Source organism: Anser cygnoides, chromosome 5 (assembly GCF_040182565.1).
Source record: "Anser cygnoides isolate HZ-2024a breed goose chromosome 5, Taihu_goose_T2T_genome, whole genome shotgun sequence".
Taxonomy (NCBI): Eukaryota; Metazoa; Chordata; class Aves; order Anseriformes; family Anatidae; genus Anser; species Anser cygnoides.
Genome location: NC_089877.1, coordinates 44,480,105 through 44,506,114, shown reverse-complemented (window position 1 = coordinate 44,506,114; position 26,010 = coordinate 44,480,105). Strand labels below are relative to the sequence as shown.

General features: G+C 40.1%; 1 protein-coding gene across 22 annotated transcripts in view; it reads right to left on the bottom strand.

Moving 5' to 3' along the window:
- NRXN3 (neurexin 3) overlaps window positions 1-26,010 on the bottom strand; it is a 1,012,648-nt gene that overhangs the window by 522,291 nt on the left and 464,347 nt on the right. For 18 of the 22 annotated variants that reach the window (XM_066997130.1, XM_066997141.1, XM_066997143.1 and 15 more), the window contains 2 exons: window positions 20,588-20,614; window positions 12,874-12,993 (listed from right to left, as the gene is read on the bottom strand). In XM_066997130.1, the coding sequence (XP_066853231.1) occupies window positions 12,874-12,993; window positions 20,588-20,614 (147 nt within the window). The remainder of the gene's footprint in view (window positions 1-12,873; window positions 12,994-20,587; window positions 20,615-26,010) is intronic. The other 4 variants (XM_066997148.1, XM_066997132.1, XM_048059898.2 and 1 more) reach the window with 1 other exon arrangement.

The following is a 26,010-nucleotide window of genomic DNA, read 5'->3' as shown; positions in this document are numbered from 1 at the left end:
GAACACGCACCTACAGCACACAAAGCTGTGCACAGTAATCAGGAGGCAAAAATGGCAGGCTCCTCAACGGGTGAGGAAGCCGTTCACCCCAGGCACTATTTCTGTGAGGAAGGAAGCTGTTTTGCAGAACAAATGGAAGTTCTCTATCTGTGACTTCCAAAATTGCCAATGAGCCATTTCCATCACTTTCAACATCGACATTATATGACTTTTAGCAACCTAAGGCAAGCTAATACCCTGGCCGGCTTGCAAAAATGTGACATCTCCTCTTATTCCCTACGAGCCCCTCTCTACCTGTAGCAGCAGGACAGTACAATCTCCAACAGCCTTTTCAAACACCAGCAGCCAATGTTCATTCCTTTCTGAGGCAGTAGCCCCAGATCAGTATTTTTCTATTCCAAATCTAACTGAATAAAACACAAGAGCTCCCAAAACCACAACTCCCACATCAGTAGGAAAGCATGTGGTGGGAGAACTGCTAATGATTTTGTTTTAAGTAACATGATCAGATAATTGAAGTTTCCAGGGCTGAAGCAAAATATTTTCCACATGACCAAAATAAATAAATAAATGCAGAACTAGGCAGACTCCTGTAACACAAACATCTTCATCACTTAGCAGGCAGTGAAAGAGGAGTGACCACAGACAAAAAGATATCTCAGTTCCACTGCTGTTTAGTATGGCAGTTCCCAAACTATGGTGTCCTGAAGTAATCCCCTGTGTATTTCATAAACCCTCCTAAGTCATGGCAAAGCCACAGTAAACAGCAAGGAAGACGGAAACTGCAGAGGGCTATATAAAGTCTTAGGAAATTTTGAAAAATCTCTTTTTGGGATTAATTTGGAGAGTAGAAAAAGGCAACTGGATAGAGAGATATCCTTTCAGGTTTTTGCATTCCAAACACCCACCGAGGGCCTGGGAAAAGCCAAGGAAAACATGCCTGGGGTCTGGTGGGAACACAGCACCATCTCGTGGAGTGAAGAGAAGTAGTATAGGAAACAAGAAATAAGTATTTTAGCACTTGAGACATCTGCAGCTTGGCTTTTTGACAGCCTGCTCTTCTACCAGGTTAACAAATCTCTCTATCGAATTTGTGCTTTAAAAAAAAAGTTCACTGCAGATCTATAAAGAACAAATGAACAACAAACAACTCCCTATTTTTATCTCTCAAACTCATCACTGTTAACATAAACACTGGGGCCTCTTCATAAATAGAGACGTGTGGGCAGATAACCATCTGTACTGAATGCTATTTGCCAGCAGGCCGAGTGCAGCTGTGAGCACCCTTTTCTTGCAAGGCTGAATCTCCTATGCTGAAGGTGGGCAAAGAAAACAGGTCTCCAAAAAGCTAAACTTGCCAGGAGCTGAGACCTGTACTTCCCATGCATTCTGTGCTGGAAAAAGCAAAAAAGCCCTTTTCCATTTAGAAGAAAGGCTTGGAGGAAACTCACAAAGGAAGCTATTCCACTTTTTCCTCTATTTGCTCCCAGACAGGAAGGCATGCTTACAGAGCATCTAACGGCGACTCAAGTCACTCAGCTGGTTCACATCTTCAGCCTCATAAGGAAGAACTTCCTGGCACCAGTGAAGGTGATATGAAAGCTCAGACAGTTTCTCCTTCACTGGAAGGACTCAAATCATCTCCACAACAGAAAGCACCTAAGCGTCATGGCTTCTAAAGAAAGTAGGAAAACGCAGGGGTCTCTGTACAAGATGAAGTTGATCTTACTTTGCTGCATCCCAAGCATTGTGCTATACTTATCTCCAGTTCAGCAAACGCTTCCCAGTTCATTCTTATTTCATCTTAGTCTTCAGCATGAAATTCGTTTAAAATACAGGAAGCATTATGATAAACTGCCTATCCATTTTGAATAACTCATATGAGTTTACTACAGGTCTCTCAAGTGTGATATTTGGGCTGTGTTCTCTGGTGGGCCTAATTTAAGTTTAAACGACTTGGTCTTATAAATCTTTCACGTGCACAAGCCTTCAGTAGCAGTTCCATAGCATGCTGGGGACCTCTGTGAGGATGCTTCCCCTGAGACAAAGCTCCAGTTAATGTCCACAGCATCCATCACAATCATCTGTTTCAGCTGGAAGAGGTAAGGAATTTAAGCCTTCCGACTTTTCAAGCCAGAGTGAATGCTGATTAAATTCACCGCCAGTACTGAAGTGCAAAAATAGAGAAAATGGGCTATATATTTTCCTTTTTTTAACTTGCAGTACAAACAGTTAGCTCCTAAGATTTATGCTTCAACAACAGGAAGCACAGACCGATCTGCCTCACCTCAGTCTCAGCATGCAAGCAACTGGAACTGGAACAAGATGAGTTCTCAAGATATTCTTCAAGCTGCAGCACTATCTGCTGCACTTGTACATGGAGAAACCCAGGCTAATCCTGAACTTAAGGGTACAGGATTAACGTGGTGCCCTACCTGGTCTAACATACCATGCAAGTGTGTGCCACTCAGCAGTGCTTCAGACAGGTATTTCAGGTATCTGTGTACAGCAACTCAACTACCACACATTTATGCTGCACAGAGAACAGTACTGTTACTACAGATCAGCGTCATGCCCCACCACGTAACTTTGCATGTTTTCTGGAGTCAAACATTATGCCTGTGGACTTCTCTCACACGCTGCAGACCAGATTTTCTCCTACCCCTGATCAAGTAGGTAGAATGCCTACAACAGTTAGCCCGCAGCCAGATTCCCAATCACTGCCTCTGAGAAGATCTACTCAGTGACACCGACTGTGGGCTTGAAAGCCAGATCTGCTTCATTCTGCACTGGTAACACAACTAATCCCGTGTTACAAAAGCAAAGCAGAAAACTGAGTCTTTTACTGATGTCAGCAATGCCTTCTGTAACATGTAGTTGGCTTAGATCCCTAATTTAAACCCTGGAACACAGGCACTTCTCATGACAGTCTGCATTTCCAGGTACAAGACACCTGACTGCTGAAGTCTCCAGTATAAAAAGAAATACCAGTATTAGACCTCTTCAGCTTCAGTCCTGGGAAGATCTGTGACAGATAAACTATTAAAGACACAGATGCTTCTATGGGACCTACAAACTGTATGATGGATGGCTGGTGATATTGCTATCTATCTTCATCATTTGCCTGAGATCAGCAGGGCAGAAATGTAACAGACAGAAGGTCATTTAGTGCAATCTGAGAAAGAAAAAAAAAAAAAGAAAAGAAAAGAAATATGACAGATAGTTATGGGAAGTCAGCAAACCTGACACCAGCTTTGCTGTGGCCAAGCACTGCAATTAGGTTTCAAAAAAAGAGACAAGAGGAGAAATAGAGCTTCAACCACACTTCCTTCAAAATCAACATGCTAGAGTCTCTTTGAAAGAAAAAACTGCTTATATTTGGCAGGTGTATTATTAAATTCAGAGTCTAGTCAAGACACTCTGGTCTTGAGGTCAGTTATATTATCTGAGTCAGCTCCCCAGCGAACACAAGTACAACTGCTCTCAGGTTGAGGCTTGAGGCGTTTGGACAGAAGCACACCATGAAGATCAAATGTCTCTCTGCTTTCCTAGGGAAAGAGACATTTCCTGCTCTCCCTCCCATCCCACTCACAATTATGCTCGAGTGCCGTCGGCAACGGAGACGTCCTGAAAGGCATCTCCCAGACGAGAGAGGTCACCTGAAGCATGAGCCCCTGCTGCTCATCTCCAACACTGAGGTCTGGGAAGAGCCATAGGGATTCGCAGAGCAGCACTGTGATTAAATCATCCACCTCTACATAGGGGATGGTGAGCTAACTTAGGTCAACACCTTGAAACTGTCTTTCTTCTCAGGTATTTAAAGTTCTCTTTGATGACTTTCAAAACAAATTAATCATTTTGATGGAGCAATAAATCCTGAACTTCATTTTGAAAAGGATGAAATCAACCACATCTCACTTCTTTTTATTATTCCTTCTTCATTTTCATCTGTTCAGATCTATCTTAAGAATTTCACTAATACACAAACAGCTAACTGGAATCTCAGTTAACGCTTCCCTCTAACAGAAGTGCTGTCATTTGATTATTCTTCCCTTTTTTTTTTTTTAATTCAATTCTAAAAGGCTTTTTCCCTTCCACTGTCAGATAAGTTCACTTGTGGACCCCAAATACTGAAAACAACACAAGGTAACTGCAATCAGCCCCATGTTCCACTCCCAGGTTTTGCACAGGCCTCAAATGTCAGCATGCAGCGAAACACCTCCACAAAAACAGTCAAATCCACCAAAAAACTGCTCCCCCTCACACAGCTTGTTTCACAGGTACCCAAGCAGCCAGTTTCAATCTGCCCCTCAGGGATCATTATTAAGATAACTGTAATTAAGGTTTTGCATCTAATCCCCAATGTTCCACAGCTGAGATTATTATACCAGCTCCTGGGTAACAAGATTGCAATGTAACAAAGATATGTCCCCAAACACAGCTAAACTCCACTGGAGATCAATAGGTAGCCTTCCTCCAATGACAGGCAATAATTAGTACATTAGGCAGACAGGATAATGAACAAGACCTTCAGGACCTCTCATTCCTCTGGCCTTTGTTTTTCTATCAATAATTTTCATTGAAAAAAATGGATAAAGCATACAAGATTTCTCTTTTTCCCCACTCACACGTGCCTCCTGCCTTTTAAGCTCTAAAGCCTGCAAGAAGGAAAAAAAAAAAAAAAAAACTATCACTGCCTGCGTTCCTCTGCATGTTGGCTTTCTCTCAGCTGCTTATTCTCTGTAAATATTTTATGACATATTTATCCATGCTAATGACTGTAATCTTAACGGTAGCTTTCATCCTGAAGTATAAAACACTCACATATACATGTGTGTGTGTGTGTGTCTTTCTTAAAAGAAGTAGGCATATTTGATATATGGACTCAGGGAATCCCAAGCCAGACATTCATCTCAGCATCACTGACATAGACTTCAAGTTACCTCACTGAAGTCAAAAGAACTATTTTATATTTATAAAAGCATTACTACAAAGAAAATTTAGTCCATAAAATACAAAGACCACCTTCTATCTCCATCTCTCTGGTTCCCACCCATTAATACAGGCTCCTCTTCGCAAACTGTTTTCCAAGTAGGCAGCCTGGGAAATAAACAAGAATCACCTAGAGGACCCCACAGGGATAAGGAGGAGTTACAGTTTGTGCTCCAACAGAATCTCATGCTGTCCAGGAGAGCATTAAGAGAACCCCATCCCATCTCATTAACACCATTACATCTCGCTTATCACACTTAGAGGAATGACTTAAAAGCACAGGCATCTAACTTGATTGGGTATTGCACAGACAGGAGAGCACACAAAACCCAGAAAATGAGGCAGAAAATGGAGTAGCCTACTGCAAGCCAGAGCTTCCACGCAAGAAATCAGGCCTAACTTGAGATTCAAATTCTCAGATGCTATAGCACCAGTCATGGCTGATTGATAGAGGAACGAAGAGGCGATGAAATAAAAGCCACCTGTGCTTTCACATGCTTTAGTGACTGGCATATACTGTTGCAGATCAACAGCAGAACAGCTGCAGGAAGATTAACAGGCTTTTGCAACTGTGTGGTTTTCTCTGCACAAGTTCAGGCATCACATGCTGCCCTGAAACTTGGTGTAAGATTCACCTGGAGTACTAGGCACTACAATTGAATATAAGTTTCACAGTGTTATATGGAAAAGAATCCACTTAAAATAATGGTTACTTTTGCCTACTAAAGCCAACACTACATTTGCCATCAGCTTCCAAATTCAGTACTGTACCGTCTTCTATCAAAGAGCTGATCTAAGAAGAGAGTCTTTGAAAAGTTAAGTTGATGGTTGAAGCCTGTTTTGGTCTTTTCCTTGAGTTTTTACATTTACTGCTCCTTAAGCAAGTATGGACATACACGTGATATTAAAAGGAAAAAGCTACATTTAAAATTCATCAAATCCTTGTTATATTTGATTGTTTAGAACACTTCACTTATTAACTTACATTTAGCAGAAATATGTGCTTAGAGATTATCATCAGCAAACGCAGGTTGGGGTGGGATGACAGAACAGTCAGACTCCTATTTTGTTGTACCACTTCTCTGTTACTGCTGTCAGCTTACATCAGGGTTTTCTCAGAGATCATACAACCTGCAGGTGCCATTATTGAAGGAACAGTTTCTGAGACGAGCTCTTTCATGGGCCAAAATACCAAGTATCACTCACTCAGTTACTTGTAACACAAAAAGAGGTAATTAGTGCCACGACCACCAAGTATTAGATAAAAACACAACACATTATCACCAATGAGAGACATGACCAAAAAGGAGCTAAATTATGGCAAGATTCTTCTATGACATACCTAAGAGAATGGCATAGCTGCTGAGCAATGTTAGAAATGAATTAAGAAACTGCTTGAACTGCTCAGAGGTTGATACTGAAGCTGTTAACACTGCCACCTGTAAAAAGTCTCCCTCCTGTCCTGTTGAAGTTTGCAGCATGGCTGGGCCATAGCTTATGTGCTGACAGCAACCAGGTGTGCACAGATATCAATGACTGATTGCAGCTCTCATCCTAAATGCTCCTTCTGCCAAGCTGTTGAAGCAATTGTAATTAAATTGCTCACTAGAGACCTCACAGCATTTTGGGGATCACAAAAGGATAAAGTTGGCTAGCTTTCACATTTGAGAAAAATAAAAAAGAAACTTCTGTCAGGGCACCTTGAGGAGATGTTGAAAGGTGCAGAAGAAGCAATTCCAAAAAGCACCTGTCAATCAAATCCCCCTTTTCTCACCCAGAACAGGGACACCCAGGTTCCTCCCTGAAGTTAACGCTACCCTTCCTGGATGACTCCCAAAGGGCACATGGGGCAAACTCTTGATCTGCAGCCTGATCTGATGCTTTACAGCTATTACTCAAAGGCAGGGAAATGCCTTTCAGTACACAGAAAAGCATCAGGCATTCTTAAACCACCGAAATGTTAAAGCAATTACATAGTGGATGCAACAGAAAAGTCCACGGTGCTTCAGTAAGAAGCAGAGCACTCTCTGCCCTAAAGACATTACAGTTCTTGGAGTAGCAGTGCAAATGAAAATAAACAGTGGTAAGAAGGGTAAAAGCAGGGTTCACAATCCAAATCACAATAGTACGATTTACATCATGTACTAAACTCTGAAGTTATATTTCCCTCCTCTTTTGTACTAGCCCTGAGGATAAGGTCATTCAGAGACAGGGACAGAAGGTGCCAAAGGCTTAGGGTAGGGACTGCAAATGAGCCACCAGGCAGAAAATACTAGTTATAGTAGAGGGTACATAAAAGAGCACTGAGTAAGCAAGGGCAAAGCATGAGGAGGGAAGAAGTAGGCAGGGTGCCTGACCTGCTGTAACAAAGTATGATTCACTCGAGATAAATCAGAGGTGACTCTTGCTTCACGTAGGGTGGATGTCTCTGTAGTATCAAAGGCAAATCCCTAAGTGTGCTGATATTTAAACAGCTGACTGATTTAGCCATGCATGACTAAAGAAGTCTATGCAGATTTATTTTCTACACACTAGCAACCTCTTGCTCTCTGACTCACTAAGTGATAAGCTGGGCACATTACATATGAACGTGTGGTAATTAAACATGAACAATGAAAATGGTTTTTGCAAGTAAATCAAGCTGAGCATGCTGACATTGACAAAAATTGTCCCAGATGGTGGCAAACAAAAAACTATTGACAAGAGGGACCATCTCCCAGCTGGGGGTCTGAATTCCTCCCTAGAGATAACTGTAACCACTTAGTGACACAGGCAGCACAAGAGGGGAGCACGAATGGCTCCCAAGCACATCAGAATAAAGCTATCACCATAAAGTCATGGTTACTACTTCAGCCATTCTCCCTGTTAGCAGTCTCCTCCTCTCATGACTATTCTGCCATGCTATCTAAGCACGGATGAAGAAAGCTGGTTCTGCCACTGCCTCTTTGCAACCTCGCCTACAGAATATGCTCCACAAGCACCAATCCACTTGCACATTTATTCATTTACGTGGGGGTGAAGGGAAGGACAGTAGTGGAAGAGGGAAGGGTGTGCTCCAGCACCCCTGGCACCTCACCCACAACACACACGTGGCAGTGAGGCCAGCTTCAGTCTTCCTCATTCTATCCAAAATGTTGTATGCTTTAATCTCAAATATTGCTCTTAGATTTCATTTATTAATTTTTATATCCTTCCTTTAAAAATCAAGTGAAGAAAAGATTTTGGATACTAAGCCTCACTCACTATGATTACGGAACTGAAGTTCACAAAAGCTCTTGCTACAACAGTGCTAAGTCAATGAATGAAAGAGCAAAGTCACCAAGACTTTCTTTTCCTCTAATCCTTACCTCCTTCAAATGTGATTCACCAACAGACAGTAGAAGTATATAGGTTATGCATCACATGAAAAGGATTATTTGAAGAGAAATATAACTTATTATGCAAAAAGAACAACAGCCCTGAATATTGCCTCTCCCTCAGACAAAAAATAAACAAAACAAGCACTTCTTAGCAAAACAATCCCATTAAAAGGTTAGAAGATTGCTCTGTTTATCAACAGGCTCTTTCTCTGAAATGCATGCAGACTGGAAGCACACGAAGATATACATGCAAGATGATAAATTTGGGCTGCCTTTGCTTTTTACCAAACAAATTGAAAACTTGTTTTTAAACTGGGTATATATTAACACCCAGAGTTTATAAATAAATGAAAAAATACCCCCCAAAAAGCCAAATCAAGAGCCAGCAGATGGTCTTAACAACTGTTTCAACAATGATATAAAAAAGCTGTTTGTAAAAGTGCTTTATACACTCCTTGCGCTTGTCATTGCTGCAGGCTATTGATCTTTTACAGACAGCCTTCCCTAATACATACTCGTGTTAGTCTGGCAATTTCTCCTGCAAAGCCTGACCCTTGGTGTTACCCATCTGCATGAGGCACTGAGTAACAAGCAGTATTTTCTGTGATCTAGTTTGACATACATATACCATTCCCAGTAGCTAGACCGCTGAAGGGTTTTTGGTTTTTTTATGCATTCTCTCTGTGCAAGGAAGAAAATGTCATTGTTTGTCCAGACAGATGAGAACAAGAATAAGGTACAGAATCTGTAAAGCTGTTTATGGGACAAGAGTTAAGCACATGCCACATCTCAGGTAAGAGTCTGTAACTACCATGTTTTCATGTGAGATCATGGTAAAAACCCACTTCAATTAAATTAGGTAGGCAGGATGGAGTTCCCCTCAGATGCAATGCATTTCATTAATATTGCAGGTTAACTTCCAACTCCAGTACCTTATCTGCTCGAAGTTACGCATTTGAACAGTTTATGCAATATACAACACTTTGGAATATAAAGGTTGTTCAATATCCATAAGTACCAACTGCAGTGTATTAATGGTGATTTCCTGCATCTTCGAGTAACAAACAAATCATGAGAATAGGCTGAAAGCCCAGATTTATTGAGTGTGTTGCTAGACTGCTTAAAACATCTGTAAAGAGTAAGAAATGAGGAATTGCCTCAAAAAAAGGAAGAACACATCTTATATGGCAAGGAGAAATGAGGAATTGCTTCGAAAAAGGAAGAACGCATCTTAAATGGCAAGGAGAATGTAGCTAGCATTTCCCAAATAGTACCATTTCTTCTATTTACACCTTTCTTTATAGGTGTCAGTACTAGCCAGTACACAGGGCAGATGTTCAAATTCACTTTTTTGACCGTCTCAAACTGAGTTTTTGTTTTGTTTTAAACATTGGTGCAAAAAATTACCTAACTCGAAACACATTAAAACAAGTATATTTATGCTCACAGCTTCTATTGATTTCTTATCCTGAGGACTCTGGGTTCCTGCAGATTAAAGGACATCTAAAACAGAGCTACCCAATAGCTAGAAGTTAAGGTTGTATCATCATTTCCACTAGGCATTTAAATCCTCCTCTTGTTAAGTGACACCGATGAATGTGTATGGGCATCTATAGATGTACCTCCTGCATCTCTACCACCCTAGTTTATCTGTGCTTCTCCTTCGCCACTCAGAACCTGCAGTCCCAAGCCAGTTACATCTAAATTGGGAATCTTAGCGGCCCAGTCCTGGAACAAAAATTAAAGAGCAAACTGTCTCAACTAAACTTCCTTCCCGACTGATAACATTGAGCAACTTCGCAAAGCTTAAGGTAGCAAATAACAAATCACACTTATCAGTTGATAACTGGAGATGATCTAAAGAGATGATTAAGATTATTTTAAAAGAACACCAGGTATGTCATTTATCTCAGAGCTGCTAAAATATTCTGCAAACACGTGACAATACAAATTTCCTGGTGTGGATCCATGAGTTAACAGAAATGAAGAGATAATTATATTCACACTTAGTCTTACTTTTGTTACCATTTTCATTGTGTAAATCTAGACCTGTTCTATTGACTTCAATAATCTGATATACATTAATGGGAAATGACAATTTGTTTGTTCAAAAAAAAAAAAAGGAGTAGCTATCCACCAAACTGACTTCTGTTTTTTTTAAAAATAAACAAAAAACACAACTAACAAAAAAAAAGAAAAAAACATTCTACCAAATAGTCTGGTACATTTCTAAACAATAGCAAGGCATAACATGGCTTCAGGTTACACAGAAGCTATCTCCCCCTGCCATCATTTACTATAAATCCAGTCTGAAGAACATGTAATTTAATTAACATACAAGTGCTTGCATTTGCATTAGACTTGGGGGGTATGCTAACAACAATATCTAATAGATAGGAACAGGAAGCAAGACTTGTCCCTCTCCACAGAGACTTCGTAAAATAATGAGGCAACCAGGAGCAGAAATCTCCCCTCCTGATACAAGGCAAAGACTAAAAAAACATATACAAAGAGGTTATACGCACGTTTTGAAGATCCTGGTCGAAGTCCTGTTGTGTTCCAGGAATCCACATGACTTACCTTTCTGGACCATTTTCAAACCCACAACCTCCTGTGAGCATTTTTAAAACACCAGCCAGGCCTGACACTGGAAAGCTGGCTACTACCTCATCTTAGTTACCCCAACTCAAATCAAGCCATTGTCTCTGCTCTGCACGGTTTCCAGCCACTAGCTCTAAAAAGCAGCAAGGAATCCCCAATTACAGACACAGAAACCTGTCTTTTTGAATCTACAAAGCCTGCTCTAAGTCAGTAGCAACAGTATAACAAGGGCACTGTGACATTCTGGAGCGGTGAAGCCCAGCATATTAGAAACAAAGACAGTATCAATAACCTCTTCAGAGATTTCCATAGCATGTACTCAAATGCAACCCAACAGGCTCCAAAGCAGCATTTCTTTTACACAGATGTTTTTATAATGTGCTATGCTTAGCAAGACTAAGCCAAATGACTGAACAAGAGGAGTGTGGGAATGGAGAATTGGGTGTCCAATACAGCTTCCAATTTCCCCTTCTTACGTACCTCTTGTTTTAAGAAAATAAATAAAACAAAGCAGAAAATCAGAGCCGCATCTGGTTGCCCTGATATGAAATGTTTCTTCTAGTCCCAGTCAGGTCATTTTGGATTCCAAATCAACACAAAACCAGATCTGGCACCGAAGCCTCTAAATGTGTGCTCGTAGAACCCTTCATACCTGTAGTACGGCCAGTGTTGCAGAACAGCGGTTGGCCTTTGCAATATTTGAGACAACTACACTGGGAGAAAGGGAGGAGCAGTTCAGGTAACACTGCACTTAGTGAATGACTCACAGAAAAGCAGGCTTTGGGGCCTTTGGCAGGAATCAACTGTCACCACTCATTAAGTAGTTAGTCATGTTTGCCATCAATTCAGCCACATCTCAAATTACCATGGGAAGAGGTGTAGATATGACAGTACTGTGGCACCAATATCACACACCTTGCTGTACCACTAACAAAGTCTCCCATAAAGACCCTTGATTGGAAGCAGCAGCTTGTGAGATGCAGGCAGAGTGGACTGCAAGAATCTTCCAGCCTTAAAATTTCAGCACACAATGAACCAAAGCATTGTAAACTACTGCTATAACTTACTACAGTGCTTATAATACATGCTCCTTTGTTCAACTCCTTGGAGCAGGGAGAGAAATGGGAACTAGCTGTCTGCTTAAATAACAGAAGTCAGGAGACAGTCGAGCTGAAGTGATCTGCTCCCTGGTGACAGGAGCAAAAGCCTTACCAGGATGAGCAGAGGGAACATCTGAAGGCTTATATCTCGCCCCAGAGGATGACTTTGGGGTTTTGTTCAATTATTTTATCAAAGATCTTAATATTCATTGGCCAATAACATAATATCCAATATTTTGAGAAGCAAATCAACATACCAGGAAGCACAACACTGGTGCTGTGTTTAATTCTCCATCCAGTTTTAACTGAAAACTCTACCAACCAGTTCCCATTTTTTTTCATTTTTGCATACAGCTAGTAACTCAACAGAAGCCAATCTAGAACAACGCTCATCAGTTTTATATGGATTTTGCATTTCTGCCACCAAAGTTTGAATGAAAACATCAAAGCGTAACTCAGTATACAAGATATTGCTAGTTTGTACCTATGTAAATAGTACACACAATTCATTCCTGTTTTCTCTAAACTAGGAATTCAATTAACATCAATTATCATCCTTGATCTGGTTGAGTTAGCTTTAAAAAAGGGGATAAAACAGCACCATCCCCGCTCCCTCAATACCCATGTACCAAGTATATATTTTCATATTCTTGTTTTAACAATGAGAGAAATAACCCGGGGTATGGCTCAAGAAACCTTTCAAAGAATCAAAGCTTGGCTTTACCATTGGAAAGCTTTGTATTTCCACTAAGTAAAACTGTTTCCTCTGTGCTCTTTCAGAACTCTCATCCCTCTCTAATCCAGTGGAAAATGCTACTTACGGTCATTGCACTGGCTTCCAGAATACGATGTCATGGAGCAATCACAGGTAAAACCTTCCCACTGCTGATTACAGATGCCCTGATTTGCACAGGAATCTTCCTGGCAGGTAGTGCTTGGTCCTGGAGATGGGATGACAAGAAAAGAATGAAACAAAGCTGAAAAAATTATTTTAGTGAGACCCACAACAATTCCAAGTCATCATTACCGTTACTATCAAGTTCTCATGCAGAACAGAGAAAGCACTAACCACTTTTCCATTCCTGAACGTGCAACAAACTCGAGTAAAAGAGCACATAGACAATTGTACATTCCACGACAAACAGCAAACTAACAGACAGGAAGGAGGAAGAGTGAACAGCAAGATATTCCCTCTTAGGCAGGCTCAACTTATATGTTCAGCACTCATTCACAGAAGTTTATGATAAAATATGGTGTGATGCAAGGAAAACTGAAACACTGCCAGTTTGATGTGCTTCCCCTGAAGTTTGATCCCCTTTGTTTTAGGGCTGCAGACTAGAAAACAGGCCCATGAACAATGTTTCATCCTACCCAAAGAACCATTACATAGGTTCCTCTGGAAACACATCAGTGAAGTGCAAAACCGAAGAAAAAAAAAAAAAAAAAAACACATGACATTACTCCATGAGGCTTTACTCTGGACAGGTTTCCACAGCTTTCGGGGGAAGCAGCCATTACTAACAGAACAGCCTTTCATGTCTCTTATTTGGAGCTAACTGTTGCTATCCCACCCAGATAACCTTGCAAAGACACAAATAACAGGCAAAAGAGTGATCTTCACATCAGAAGAACTCTGATAGTTACTATGTCATCCACAAGGAGGTAGCTGGATTCTGAATCAATTGAGAGCAGAACTGAAGCTTCAAGCTATATATTACAAACAAGATAAGCCTGGACATTACTTGCTAGAAAACATTTTATCTTCAGTAATCCAGACAGGTATACTGTTCCTATTGTGCAGTACTTCAAATGAAACTTACAACTATAGTTGCCATATCTGCTATTGTATATCCTACACTTAGTGGAAAAGAAAAAAGTAGAAGATAACAAGAAGCGTAGAAGATAACAGGCTAGGCTGCCTTAGATCAATCTCAAACATTTCCAGTCTAACCCTAAGGACAACAGCATAAGGATAAAGCGAACAATCATTCTACCCATTTCACCAACATTCATTAGTCTGTTAGCAACAGCAGTTCCATTAGGTTCATCCCACACTTCACCCTTATCTCTTCATTACATCAGAAGTACCACCTGTACTTTACAGATGAGATGGGAGGCATTAAAGTAGAGATACTATTTTCAAATATTTTAACTCAAAATGAAAAACCTCAGCCACCACCTACCAAGACCTACACTGGATCCCATGGTTGTATAGCATCTATGATATTCAGATTGTCCATCTAGACCCTTCCTTATTTACAAGCATTTTCAGCTCTTGCATCTAACTGGAAGCTACGCATCATGCCGTAATCCTCCCAACAACTCAAAGACCAAGCCAGGAACAGACACTCAGTTTTAGTGCACAGTTCCCCCTCTTCCCACCAGACCATTCATCCCTACTGTGAGAACAGAATGTATGAACTTCAGTCACTACTTCACTATCTTGGCTTCTTTACATCTCAGTGTCAGTGAGAAGGAGCACATGAAGATCAGTAGGCAGGCAGTTTAACTGAACATCAACGAAAACCTGAGTTTCTTCCATGATCTGTTATACTGTTTAAATAAATAAATAAATAAAACCCTTCTAAGTAGAAGCCTAAGTGCAGACAAGAAGAGCAGACAACAAAATCCCTGAAAAATTCACCTACTGTAAAGATGCAGCAGCAGCCACAGCAAAACAGTGTGTTTTTTCATACCAAAAGAAAGCCAAGCAGCATTTTTCAACACTTCCCCTCCTCCCACCCCCCAACTCATCTTCAGCTGTATGAATCCCAGTGGTCTCACTGGCACAGTGTGAAATTAACATACCACCCCTCTAGGTTTACAGCAGCACTGACAGACCGTAGGGTGTGAGCTGCTAGGTGTATGTACGGACACACTTCTCCCTTGCCCTTACACTTATAAAAAGACATGGATATAACCAGAGACAACATACAGGTGTCAGGCTGAGGTCGGACACTTCAGACTTACTCTGGCCCCAGAAAAGAAGGAATAAAATAGAATATTAGTCTGAAATAGAATATTAGTTGTCATTTTGTCTAAGATTTCCGAGTTATCCGAGGATAAGAATGGCTGAAGAAGCAAAGCAGAACAGCAATTTCAATGACGGTGTTCCTGCTCTACCTGCACTTTACTGAGAACACTTTGGTTAATCAGCAACTGGACTAAATAATGGGCATTACTGTGTTGGGGATAGCCTTTGTCCAGGATACTTACAGGAGGAAGTACTAGAACTCAACTCTAAAAAGAAGCTTGCATGAAGCCTAGTAACTGGAGCTTGAGGTGTTCTCAGCAGTGACAGGCCAGAGAGCCAAGGCGTTTGAATTATGCCCAGTATCATGGTTTCTGAATTGCATTTTACAACAAGCAACTGTGAAGATGGTAACAGTATTTTTAAAGCAGCAAGAGGAAAAAACATCACCCCTAAGCACCATCTGACAAGGAATTCTGAAATGCTGACAATAAAAAGAAGCTTGAAGCCTGATCGGCTGTCTTTAGAGTCAGTTGTGACGGCACAGCATAGATCCTGGGTATTACGCTTTGCCTCACCCCTTAGTACTATGGGCCATTTGCATGGTAAAAGCATCTTTGTCTCCAAGAGTTCGTCTATTCCCGCTGCTTACAGTCCTTGCCTGGTGTCATAATCCTCCATCTGTAGCAACAGAATTTTGTTCAGAGCAACTAACAGGGATGTCACAGGGGATTAGGATTTTAGATTAGGGAGCAAAGTGACAGAAGCACAGGAAGGTTTATAAAATGAAGACTCTGTTTCCCTGCACGTGCCCTTTAGTGCTAATGAACTAGGAAAGGAAGACAAACTGAAGTTATATGAAGAGCAGTAGAAATGGTTCTAAAATACCAATGCCATCAGGCTTCAGGTCTATTTTTAATGTCAGTCCTTCGGCGACACTTTCAACATTCTAGAATTATTTTTAAAGCAAAGTTTCAGATCAAGCCTTCACATAGTCTGAGATACATCTGGTAAGTCACTCTACACAGTTAATTAAAAAAATATGCATTCTGACTTTAATGTTCTCTTTGAATTTGCAACATCCTGACAGCACTTGCTATTTCCCATGAGTGCATTTTTGTTCAAAGGCCTTGTTTTTTGTTATCTGTTTGTAGCTGGGCCTGACACAGCTTCTTAACATACTTTCTGCTGGGCATGTGGCATGAGCGGGCAGTAGATACAGAAGTAGAAAACTCCCCAGTACAGGAAAGCATCCCTGCTAGCAGAAGTGAGACTTGCTCTGTCACCTCCTGTCCAGACTAAGCATATCAGCAGAGGAGGCTCACTGGGAATATGGGATGGCAAAGGAGAATTCCACAACCACAGCATTTAATCTTTATTTCTGCATCTCTGACTCTTACTGAAACACCTCAGGATCTGATGACTTGCAAGATCTGAGACTTTCTTGGGAATAAGTCCAGTATTGGACTTTTCTTCCAGACTACCTAGCTAGATGTATGGTTTATTATTTTTTACCACTAAACATTTGAAGAAAATCACCTTAGAAGAGCACAGTAGCCAGATGTCTCCTACGTAAACTGTTTGGAAAAATTAGTCTCCCTGACTCTTCCTCGAAGTTTCAGCTGTATGGTGGATTTCTCTGCCCTGAAACGGAAAAATTTGAGTTCTACTGCTGTGCATTGCTAAAACTGCCGTGTTTCATCTCACAGGGGGGCTCTCTTCTTCAGCAACAGAAGCCATTCCTGCTGTGTTATTTGAAAGCGCTTTGCAGCGAAAGGAACTTGAGAAATACAAGATACGATATTGTATTCACCATTCTTCTGAGTTACATGAGGAATTCAGTTTCCTTGATAGAACAGCTGCAGGATTATAACACAAATGCTTCATGCTTTGATCATAACTAGCAATAAGCTTTAAGCTAAAGGAAATCATTCTAGGACTTGTACATAACACCGTCTTCATACATTGAAAATTCATTCCTTTTGAAAGGAACCATTTGCGTTCACGTTATTTCCTCGGTAAGAAGGATCTTGCATATACTGTAACAAAGTGAAATCTTCACCACTGCCAGTCACACATGATGATCGGCAATTTATACCTATGATAAATTTAAAGATTACTTCTGCCAGCACCCTTCATTCATAACTGGTGATGTTCTGTTTTTCTGAACTCAAAATACAGGCCCAGTACAGCTCTGAGAGAGGCATCATGGCTTGGAAACCAGAAGCACTAGGCAGAATCCCATTCTGCTCTAGGACTCATTCCTAGTGCAGGTTAAGGAGGAATTGAATACAGATAAGATTTCCAATTTATATATATATATATATATGTGTGTGTGTGTGTGTGTGTGTACACACACACACACATATATATATATAAAGATTTTTCTGAGTAAGAAGTGAGCAAAATTGAGACTGAATCCCATGGAACCATCACGTCATTGGATGGACCATACCTCATATGCTGTAACTGCAATATAGCAATGGGGGCGTGCTGAATCAAGGCTCAGCGAAAGACTTAAAAAGTCAGATCCTGTATTTTGAATCATGGGTGGTAGAAAGCAGGAATATCACAAAGTGACTTTAATTTAGCACACTAGAACCAAAAAAAATCTAAGATATTTTCAAGGGTGGCAAAGCCAGCTCTTTGAGCTCTCTGAGTTCCTTATTTTGTTAAGAACTCATCATCCCTTTCATCACCTAAATAAGGTTAGGCATCTGGCAGAATCCATATTTAAAGTTACCCACTGTCAGAAATAACTTAAAAGCCAGCATTCTGCAGTCTGAAAACACAGCTATTCATCCCAGTGCCTCAGTCGAACCTGACTTCTCCGTTCATTTGACGTCAGTTACAACACAACGTCCTTCTGTTCCAAGAACACAACTGATCTAAAAATTTCAGGAGCAAGGACTTAGTTAAGATAACGAATGTGTAAGTATCCCATGGAAAGCACATTTACCCCATGGTGACAGGAGAAGGGAATCAGCAGCAAGAATGGGAATCCACAGAGGATGGATCTACATGATTAAACTTGTCATATGCCTATCTCCCTCCCTCTTTGTCACCCTGCCTCTCTCCCTCTCTAAGCAACCTAGAAGATCTTGAGAAAAGCACTCGTACACATGCTGTTGAAGGAAGGAAAAAAACCACGAAGTCAGCTGCATAAAAGGGAGTATGCCTGGATCTGAGATATGGCAGGGGACAAGGAAATGCAAATGAAGCAGAGAAAGTAAACAATCAAACATAGAAAATAAAAGGAAGAAGGAAAGACTGAAAGTGCTGTATGTGAACAAGAAAAATACAGTTAATTGGAAAAACACCCTTCCCTACTGCAAATCACAGCAGTGGGAAAGTTGTGCAACCAGACCTCATGGTCTGGTAAGTTTCATGTTCTGAAATAGAAAGACTATTTAGCAAAGGTTGGTTTCCTGAAAAGCCAATAATCCACATAATGTACTCAAGAGAAACATTTCTCCTTAGGTGTACATATGGTCAGGTATCTCCATCTGAAACGTAAATATTTTTATAAGGTTCTATGCCAATATGAACTTGAGTAGGAATGAATCTCAACAGCTGTGAAAAGCCTTTAGTTTCTGAGGACCCCTGGAAAATGAAAACAACAAACAAATCTGTTTGGCTACAACACCTCTTCTTCATGCTGCATCCATCTCACTGGACGTCAAAAATTGAACAGGAACTCCTGGGCGTGCATTCTGAAGACTGACGGGCAGTCAAACTTGTTGTCTGTTGGGTAAGAGGGTACCTCCTAATATGCTTCTGCCTATTCATACCTGCTACACTGACAAAACAATTACCTATTAACATTTCCTTTGATTCCTCCATTTTTTTTCCCTTTTCTGTTAAGCCATAGAATGCCAGCTACACCAAAAAATGCAGATGACGTTCTGACACAAAGGTAATTGCTACCTGCCAACCCCTGGAATATGGAACAGGAATAGTTTAAATGGAAAATTACACCTGGTGCATTAGATAGGAACAGGAACATCGCCAGGTCATCACAGCTGCTGAACGGAAAAGGAGTTCATGAAGTTAAAGCCAAAAAAAAAGAAAACTTAATTCCATTGATATGTAAACTGTTGGGAAGTCTTGTTTCTATCTCAGATTGAAACAAGAACACTTTGTATTTTCTACCACAACAAAACCTGAGACTAAACCTGTGGCTTAGACACAAAATTTCAAGGTGATTAAGCTGATATCGTAAGAGATATCATTTGTGGCTTCAGGACTATTGAACAGAGAGAAGTGTGAAGTGCTTCTGTCTTCTTACACGTAAGAGGGTTTACTCCTTTTCCACTGAAAAAAAAGGAACTTTTTCTTAAGCTTCCACAAGATTCAGGAATAAATTATTTTGTATGCTGCAGTCTCTTCAGATGTTGGGAAACATACTCTCACTACGAAGTTTAAAGGGATAGACTTCTCAACACCATAGAAAATACCTCTCTAATACTGGTAGAATCAAAGATCTATTAATTTCTAATAAGCAGGTTTCCTTACTTACTTCCTGGGGATATAGAGCATTTGTATGTAATTGTACCATTAAGTTTTTCTTCATTTTGTGTCTCCTAAGACCTAGCTTTCATTAAACTGATTTTCTGTTAGCATTGTTTAACCCACCACTTCTCTGTAATTCAAGCGGTATGTTCCCAATTACTATCTGGCCTCACCTCTTTGAGTCATTTTCCTGGGTTCTTCATAATTTTTCCTCCCTTTGCTACCAAAGCTATTCTCAGTCTCTTTAAAGATTTTCACTTGCATAGTTTTGATATTTTAACACCACCCGCATAGTCCTCAGCCTTTCAGCAGCCTCCAACATCGATTGCTCCCTTTTTACTTATGAAGTAATAGTAATAAAAAGATGTCAATAGCAATTTCATGTATGGATCAACATCACAAAAGAGCCCTACCTGCTTTATAAAAATCAGAAACTATCCAGTAGAAGTTTCTGAAAAAGAGACCTACAAGAGGTATAAAAATTAGTATTTATAAAAGTACCTGCTAATCAGGCATGATCACTTCAGCCAGTACTCAAATTGGATCGATTTTGGCTTATAAAATGCCTAACTACTAAGGCACTTTGTAGTTTGATTTTTTTTTTTTTAGTTTAATTGAAATTCCAGAAAGACACTTTTTTTTTTTTTCCAAAGCCTAGGTTATAAAAACTAGTTTTCATCATCCAGTCTCACTCCTTAGTATTGACACTGAAGAATCCAAGTCAACTTTTCCGCCTTGTAAAGCTCTGAGGGTTTTCCATATCTCTATACACAACTGCTATTTGCTTGAAAGATCATTAACCATTTCAGGAAATCAACCTGCGCTCTTACAGATGTCCACAGAGATTGATACAGTCAAACCTCTCGGGTCAACAAAAACACCTTCATGGTTTGCCATGTCCTTCCTCAACCCAGACTTTCCCTCCAGAAGGACTGGGTTTTGTCATTCTCCTCAGTCCCAGAGGTGTGACTGCATCCAGTAAAAAGGCACCAAATGTTACATAAAGGCATCTTTCAGTCCAAAACAGTAATGGGAAGAAGAACCTTCTCTACCTTGCAGGTCAGCTTTGGTCAACTCAACTTTGTTAGCAAAAAAAAAAAAAAAACAAAGAAAAAAAAAGAAAAAGCAAAAACAATAAACAACAGGTTAGTATAAAGGCAGATAAACCAGGGTCACAACACTTTAAATAAATAAAAAGCAATTAGTATAACCATCACAGCCAATGTGCATAATAAACACATGCATGAAGGACAACACAGGGAACAAGGACACACAGGGACATGGCTACCTTAACCCATCACCACTGTAACAAAACAAAACTGATCAACAAATAACAAAACCACACGAGAGAGAGGCAACGTATTTCATTCACACACACAAGGTCACAATTTACAGAGTACAAAGAGAAAAATACCACATTCTTAACACCAATCCCTCAGCATTTACTGATAATTTGAGAGAGATTTTGTTTCATTTGAGAAATACTTAGAATCCATTTAAGTCAAAAATCTATTTGACTTTCAAATCATTAGTCAGGAATATTTTTGTTTCTACATGCAGACTCTGGAACTGAACATAAATCTCCCTTCACAAGAGCACAGATTGCCTTGAATCTTTGTCCACAGTGGATTTACTGCTAGAAAACCATAGGGGACTGACAATTCTGGAAGAAGATAACCTCTGTTCATTCCCAGAACTGAACTTGACACTGGATGGAAAGTGACAGTAAAAAAATTCCCCCTCACGAGCTGATATCTGCTCATGAATTTCAACACACTCTTAAGAAAGTCTGAATCAGCAGGCAAAGAGATAGCTCCTCAGGCTTCAGACCTGTGCAATCTTTGGCAATCTCATCAAAGCAATCAACAGAAATAACAGCAGTACAAGCTCATTCTTTCACCTCGGTGGGAATGATCTTTTTATTTGCATTCAAATCATAATCCACAAGGCAAAAAGAGAATCATAAAGCTACCAAGTCTGACTGACTGAAGACCAAAGTGAACGTGGTGAAAATTGAAAAGTATAAAAAAGCAAAGCAGAACAAAACAATACCACTAACGGTCTTCCATTTGGCACAGAAATATTTTTTTCCTTTTTTTTTTTTGTACACGGATAGTCCATTTTACAGGGAAGCCACATAGATTTTTGGTGTCTATACCTTGATTCTAAGTTTTCTTTTACAGCATGGAAAAAGCACAGGACAAAGATGGGAGTACAGGCAGCAGGTCCCAAATCCCTTGCCAACAAAGATTACACATTTCTATTATACAGCACAATGGGAACAACAAAACACCAAATCACTGACCTCATTGATCAAAAGATGGATATTTAAGAAGTGCATACTCACCTTTGTAATGTTCTGTTCTTATAAAGTTCTAATATTAACTGCTGATACTGAAGAGAGATTGGTAGCTCTCCCTTTCACTCATTTTCTTACTTTACATTTACAACCCAATAAACCAGAACTGGCATTCCTGTACTTCCTATGAAGTTTAACGTTTTGAACCTTTGCTATTGTTTCACAGCCCATGAATGACTCAAGATTGCAATTACCTTCCCTCCTGAGCCAGACAGATTTTTCTTCCCACCTCTAGAGCTGCTCCACTACACAGAGCCATAAAATCCCCAGAGTTGTTTAAATAAAATGCAAAAACAAACAAGCAAACAACAACAAAAAGGGGAGGGGGGGGGGAATGAAATGTGGGAGAGGACAATTTTTCCCATTTCTCCATGCATCTTCCTTGACACGCGTTCTAAGAAAGTAATTTGTACATAAACAAGCACTTTTCCCAACTGCTCGGTTCCTTGTCTTCTTTGTAGCTGAGCAAGAACAAAGCCTGCATTTGTTCCATAATTCCAGTAACACTGTGACAATGGAATACAAAATCATAAAGAACAGTAGAGCTGTCAAACTATCATGGAGTAAATTAATGCTCCTCTCTTCAATGGACAAATTTTGATTCCACAGAGAAAAGTGAAGTATCACCATGTTGGAAGTTTCACTAATGAGTAGATGAAGGGTGAAATCCTTTTTGACACTATCCTGCTGTGAGATTTTAAGCGTGAGATTAGATTTTTTTTTTCCACACACTGCTTGGTATGCAAAATGTGTTTCAGATTATGCAGCCTGTGTCACTGACGCTTCTCATGCACTAGTGAATTCCAAAGGTTAACTATAATATTTCATGGAAAGTAGCACAAGATTATGATTTTAATGCAGGACCTGAAAGAGGATCAAATTATGAAAAAAAGTCCCCAAACATCTGGAGCAAAGTCACCACTTAGTTAAGTAATAATCACTCTCCTTTGTGAGATGTTATCAGCAGAACAGTTGAGGAAAGGCAAGGAGAGGAAGAAGCCATATCTCTACAGCACAAGAAGAAAAAAAAAATTCTTTAATCAGTGCTGTTAGGTGTGCTTGACTTTCTTTTGTGGGGAGAAAGGTGGAAATGAGAATATTTAGAAGGTGCACCTGAATTTCAGATAGCTCTAGTGCCTGTAGTAAGCCGCACAAGGCTCTCAATAAAAGAAAGAAAACATAAATGAACAAATGGGAAATTAGTAAAGAGGAGAAAACCCCAGCTGCAGTAAGTACTCACTAATATTTATCCACATTCAACCTTTTATGGAGTTTTCAAGATGTCTACATAGCTTCTTTCAGGACCAGTGAGGAAAAAGCAGTAAGTCACTGAGTCTTGACTTTTGTAGATGGAATAAATTCAAATTCATCCGTTCATTTAATAGGAAAACTAGGAATGAGATGCCTAGCAAAAGAAACTGATTTTAGGAATCTAGAATCAAGGAGGAGATGATTTGAAATTTCAATCGGTTTACTTTCTTGGAAGGAAAGAAGGTCACTTGGAACACCAACTTTTATCTTCCAACTTCCAGCATACATTCCACACAGTGCAGAAATCTTTTCTCTCAAGTTCTCCAGCATCACCCGTAATATTTGTCTGACAGAAATGGAAATAGCTTGTATTACTCAAACTCAACAGCTGCATAAGTATTGCCAACCACAACCTATAGGCTGCAGAGCTAGAGATTGAGAGAACCAAGTAGTGACAAAGGATTTGTCCTCAAATTGTAATGCTTAGCTCATGTCTAGGAGCTTCCACCCACAGCTTAAATGTGCTCTGCAAGACACCGTTCAATTTCATACTTTCACAACATATAGATGAATATCATCTCTGTTTCATGGGTGGAGAGAGCAGTGCCCAAAGAAGGCAAAGTACACACTTGCATTTTCTAGTAGAAGTGGTTCACCAACACAAAGTCAGACTACTTCTTTGTCCTTTCTGAGAATTGACTTGTTCTCTTCAGAGTGCTCTGTAGCCTGAATTGCTCGTTTGCTGTTCTAGGGTAAACACTGAAGCCGGGATCATTTCAGTCTTAACTTCCCTACCTTTTGTACCTTTTCTGTCAGGCTCTCCCCACAACTCTTTTTTTTTTTGAGGTGGTGGCAGGGAAAAGGACCATCTTATACAAAAGACGGTGGTTAAATCTGCAATATCATGAGAGCTAAAGATACTCTATGTAAAAAAAAAATATTAAATAAATGTGGTGGTAAAATGTCAACCCAGAACAGATTTTACACAACAGGCAGCAAGAAGGTTTTTTGGCTTTGCTGAATATCTTCCAGGGAAACACAAGCTGCCATCATGGACATGACCAGACCTTCCCAAAAACAATGAAGAGCTGTCTGTTGTTCATGAGTAATCAGAAAGGAAGCAATTGCAAAAGAGCTGTAAAAACAGACTACCAAAAGAAAAAGCATGGGGTAGGATAGGCTTAAACTCCATGGACTCATTTGACATTTCAGACACTTTTGGATTTTTTTTCCCCTTCCGTCCTCAGGTAATCACCCATGAAATCCATTCTTTGCCAAAAAAGGTGGCCCTATACGACATCTCAACAAACAAAATAACAAAAAACACACTACACAGACAGTGTGGCAGCTATCATGTTGGCCAGCACACTGGTGACTGAGTGGTAGATTTCAAGATCTGAAAGCTTAAGTTTATACTGAACACAAGGAAACTGCATAGTGCGAAAGGAAGCTGACATTTCAGATAACAAACCTATGTCCTTTGTGGACAGGATAAAGAGGTCACTCAGCTGTGCTGCCGTAATCTAGTTCCATCATAGATAATTTCTTAATGAAATTGCAAGAGTAAAACTGGTAGGTGATAGACAGAAAGTAATTATTTTCTGTAGGTCTGAACTGTTCTTTTTGTTTGTTAAGCACTACTATACACTATTAAATACGAGACATTTTCAGTCTCCAGGATGCCTGCATTTCAGCTAATTACTCCTATACATTGCCTTACAATGCACTCGGATTCTCTAGATCCTAAAGAAATAACTCTCACATAAATATAATTTATCTTAAAAGTGCTTCCTGCTCCTGTTCAAATAAGAGCCCATCACTGGAACAGAGCAAACTGCAGAATGTGGTTCGCTTGTGCTTTGGCGCAGAGCAAGGCTGAATTATCCTCCTGCACATAACAGGAACAATGTAGCCAAGAAAGTTCAATGGCCTGCTCAAAAGCATGTAATGGGGATGGTGGTAGAACCTAGACAATAAACCACATTATTTTTCTGTAAGACTTCGGGAAATTTAATTGGAATAGGGTACACAAATACATGAATAGAGATAACAAATGCAAACAGGATGCAACGAGGTCACCCATTTGTAGTGGAGTACTCATGTTGGGTGGACAGTGCTATCTCCTGACCTACATCTCACATGCTTGTACTCCCTAGGTTTCTTTCCTCTGCAACAAAGCTGAGCATTAGCAGAATGCAAAGCTGCAACAGAATTTCAAAGCTGCAACAAAGACAAGCATTAGCAAAAATCTTTCTCATACCACATCTGGAAAGCAAGATTCACATGTGAGGATGGAAAAACATTCCTTTAATGCTGTACTCCTCATGTATGTTTTCCCCCACTGTCTTTCATGATGAAATAACATGTCCTACAATTAACACAGCATAACTATTGACCCAAAAGGCCTGCAACTGTTTATTCCAAACACATTTAACACGAGACAGCAGGAGCTGCTCAGAACTTCAGCCCTTCAGGATGTTAAGACTACACACCCAAGATCATTTCAGACAGAAATGAAATAATGAGACTTAAATAAGAATCCAACAGGCTTAAAGTTTTTCCTTCTTTAGAGGAAGGGGAGATAGATATGCTTTTCAGGGGCAACTGTTAGAACAGTCAGTGGCAGGCAGTAGTCAAGAGGTGAGATGAAGCCATGGGGACTGCTGTGATTCAAAACTCAAATGAAACAGCTTTCTGGTGACCTATTTCTCAGTTTTTAATAATCCTAAATACGTTGGCAAAGAGAACGCCTTCTTCTTCAACATTTCGCTTGGCACTGAGCGTGGACCAGTCAAGGAAATAACATGGGCATTGCTTTACAAGAAAAGTTCTAGCAAAGCAGAATGAAGGCCATCATTGACCTTC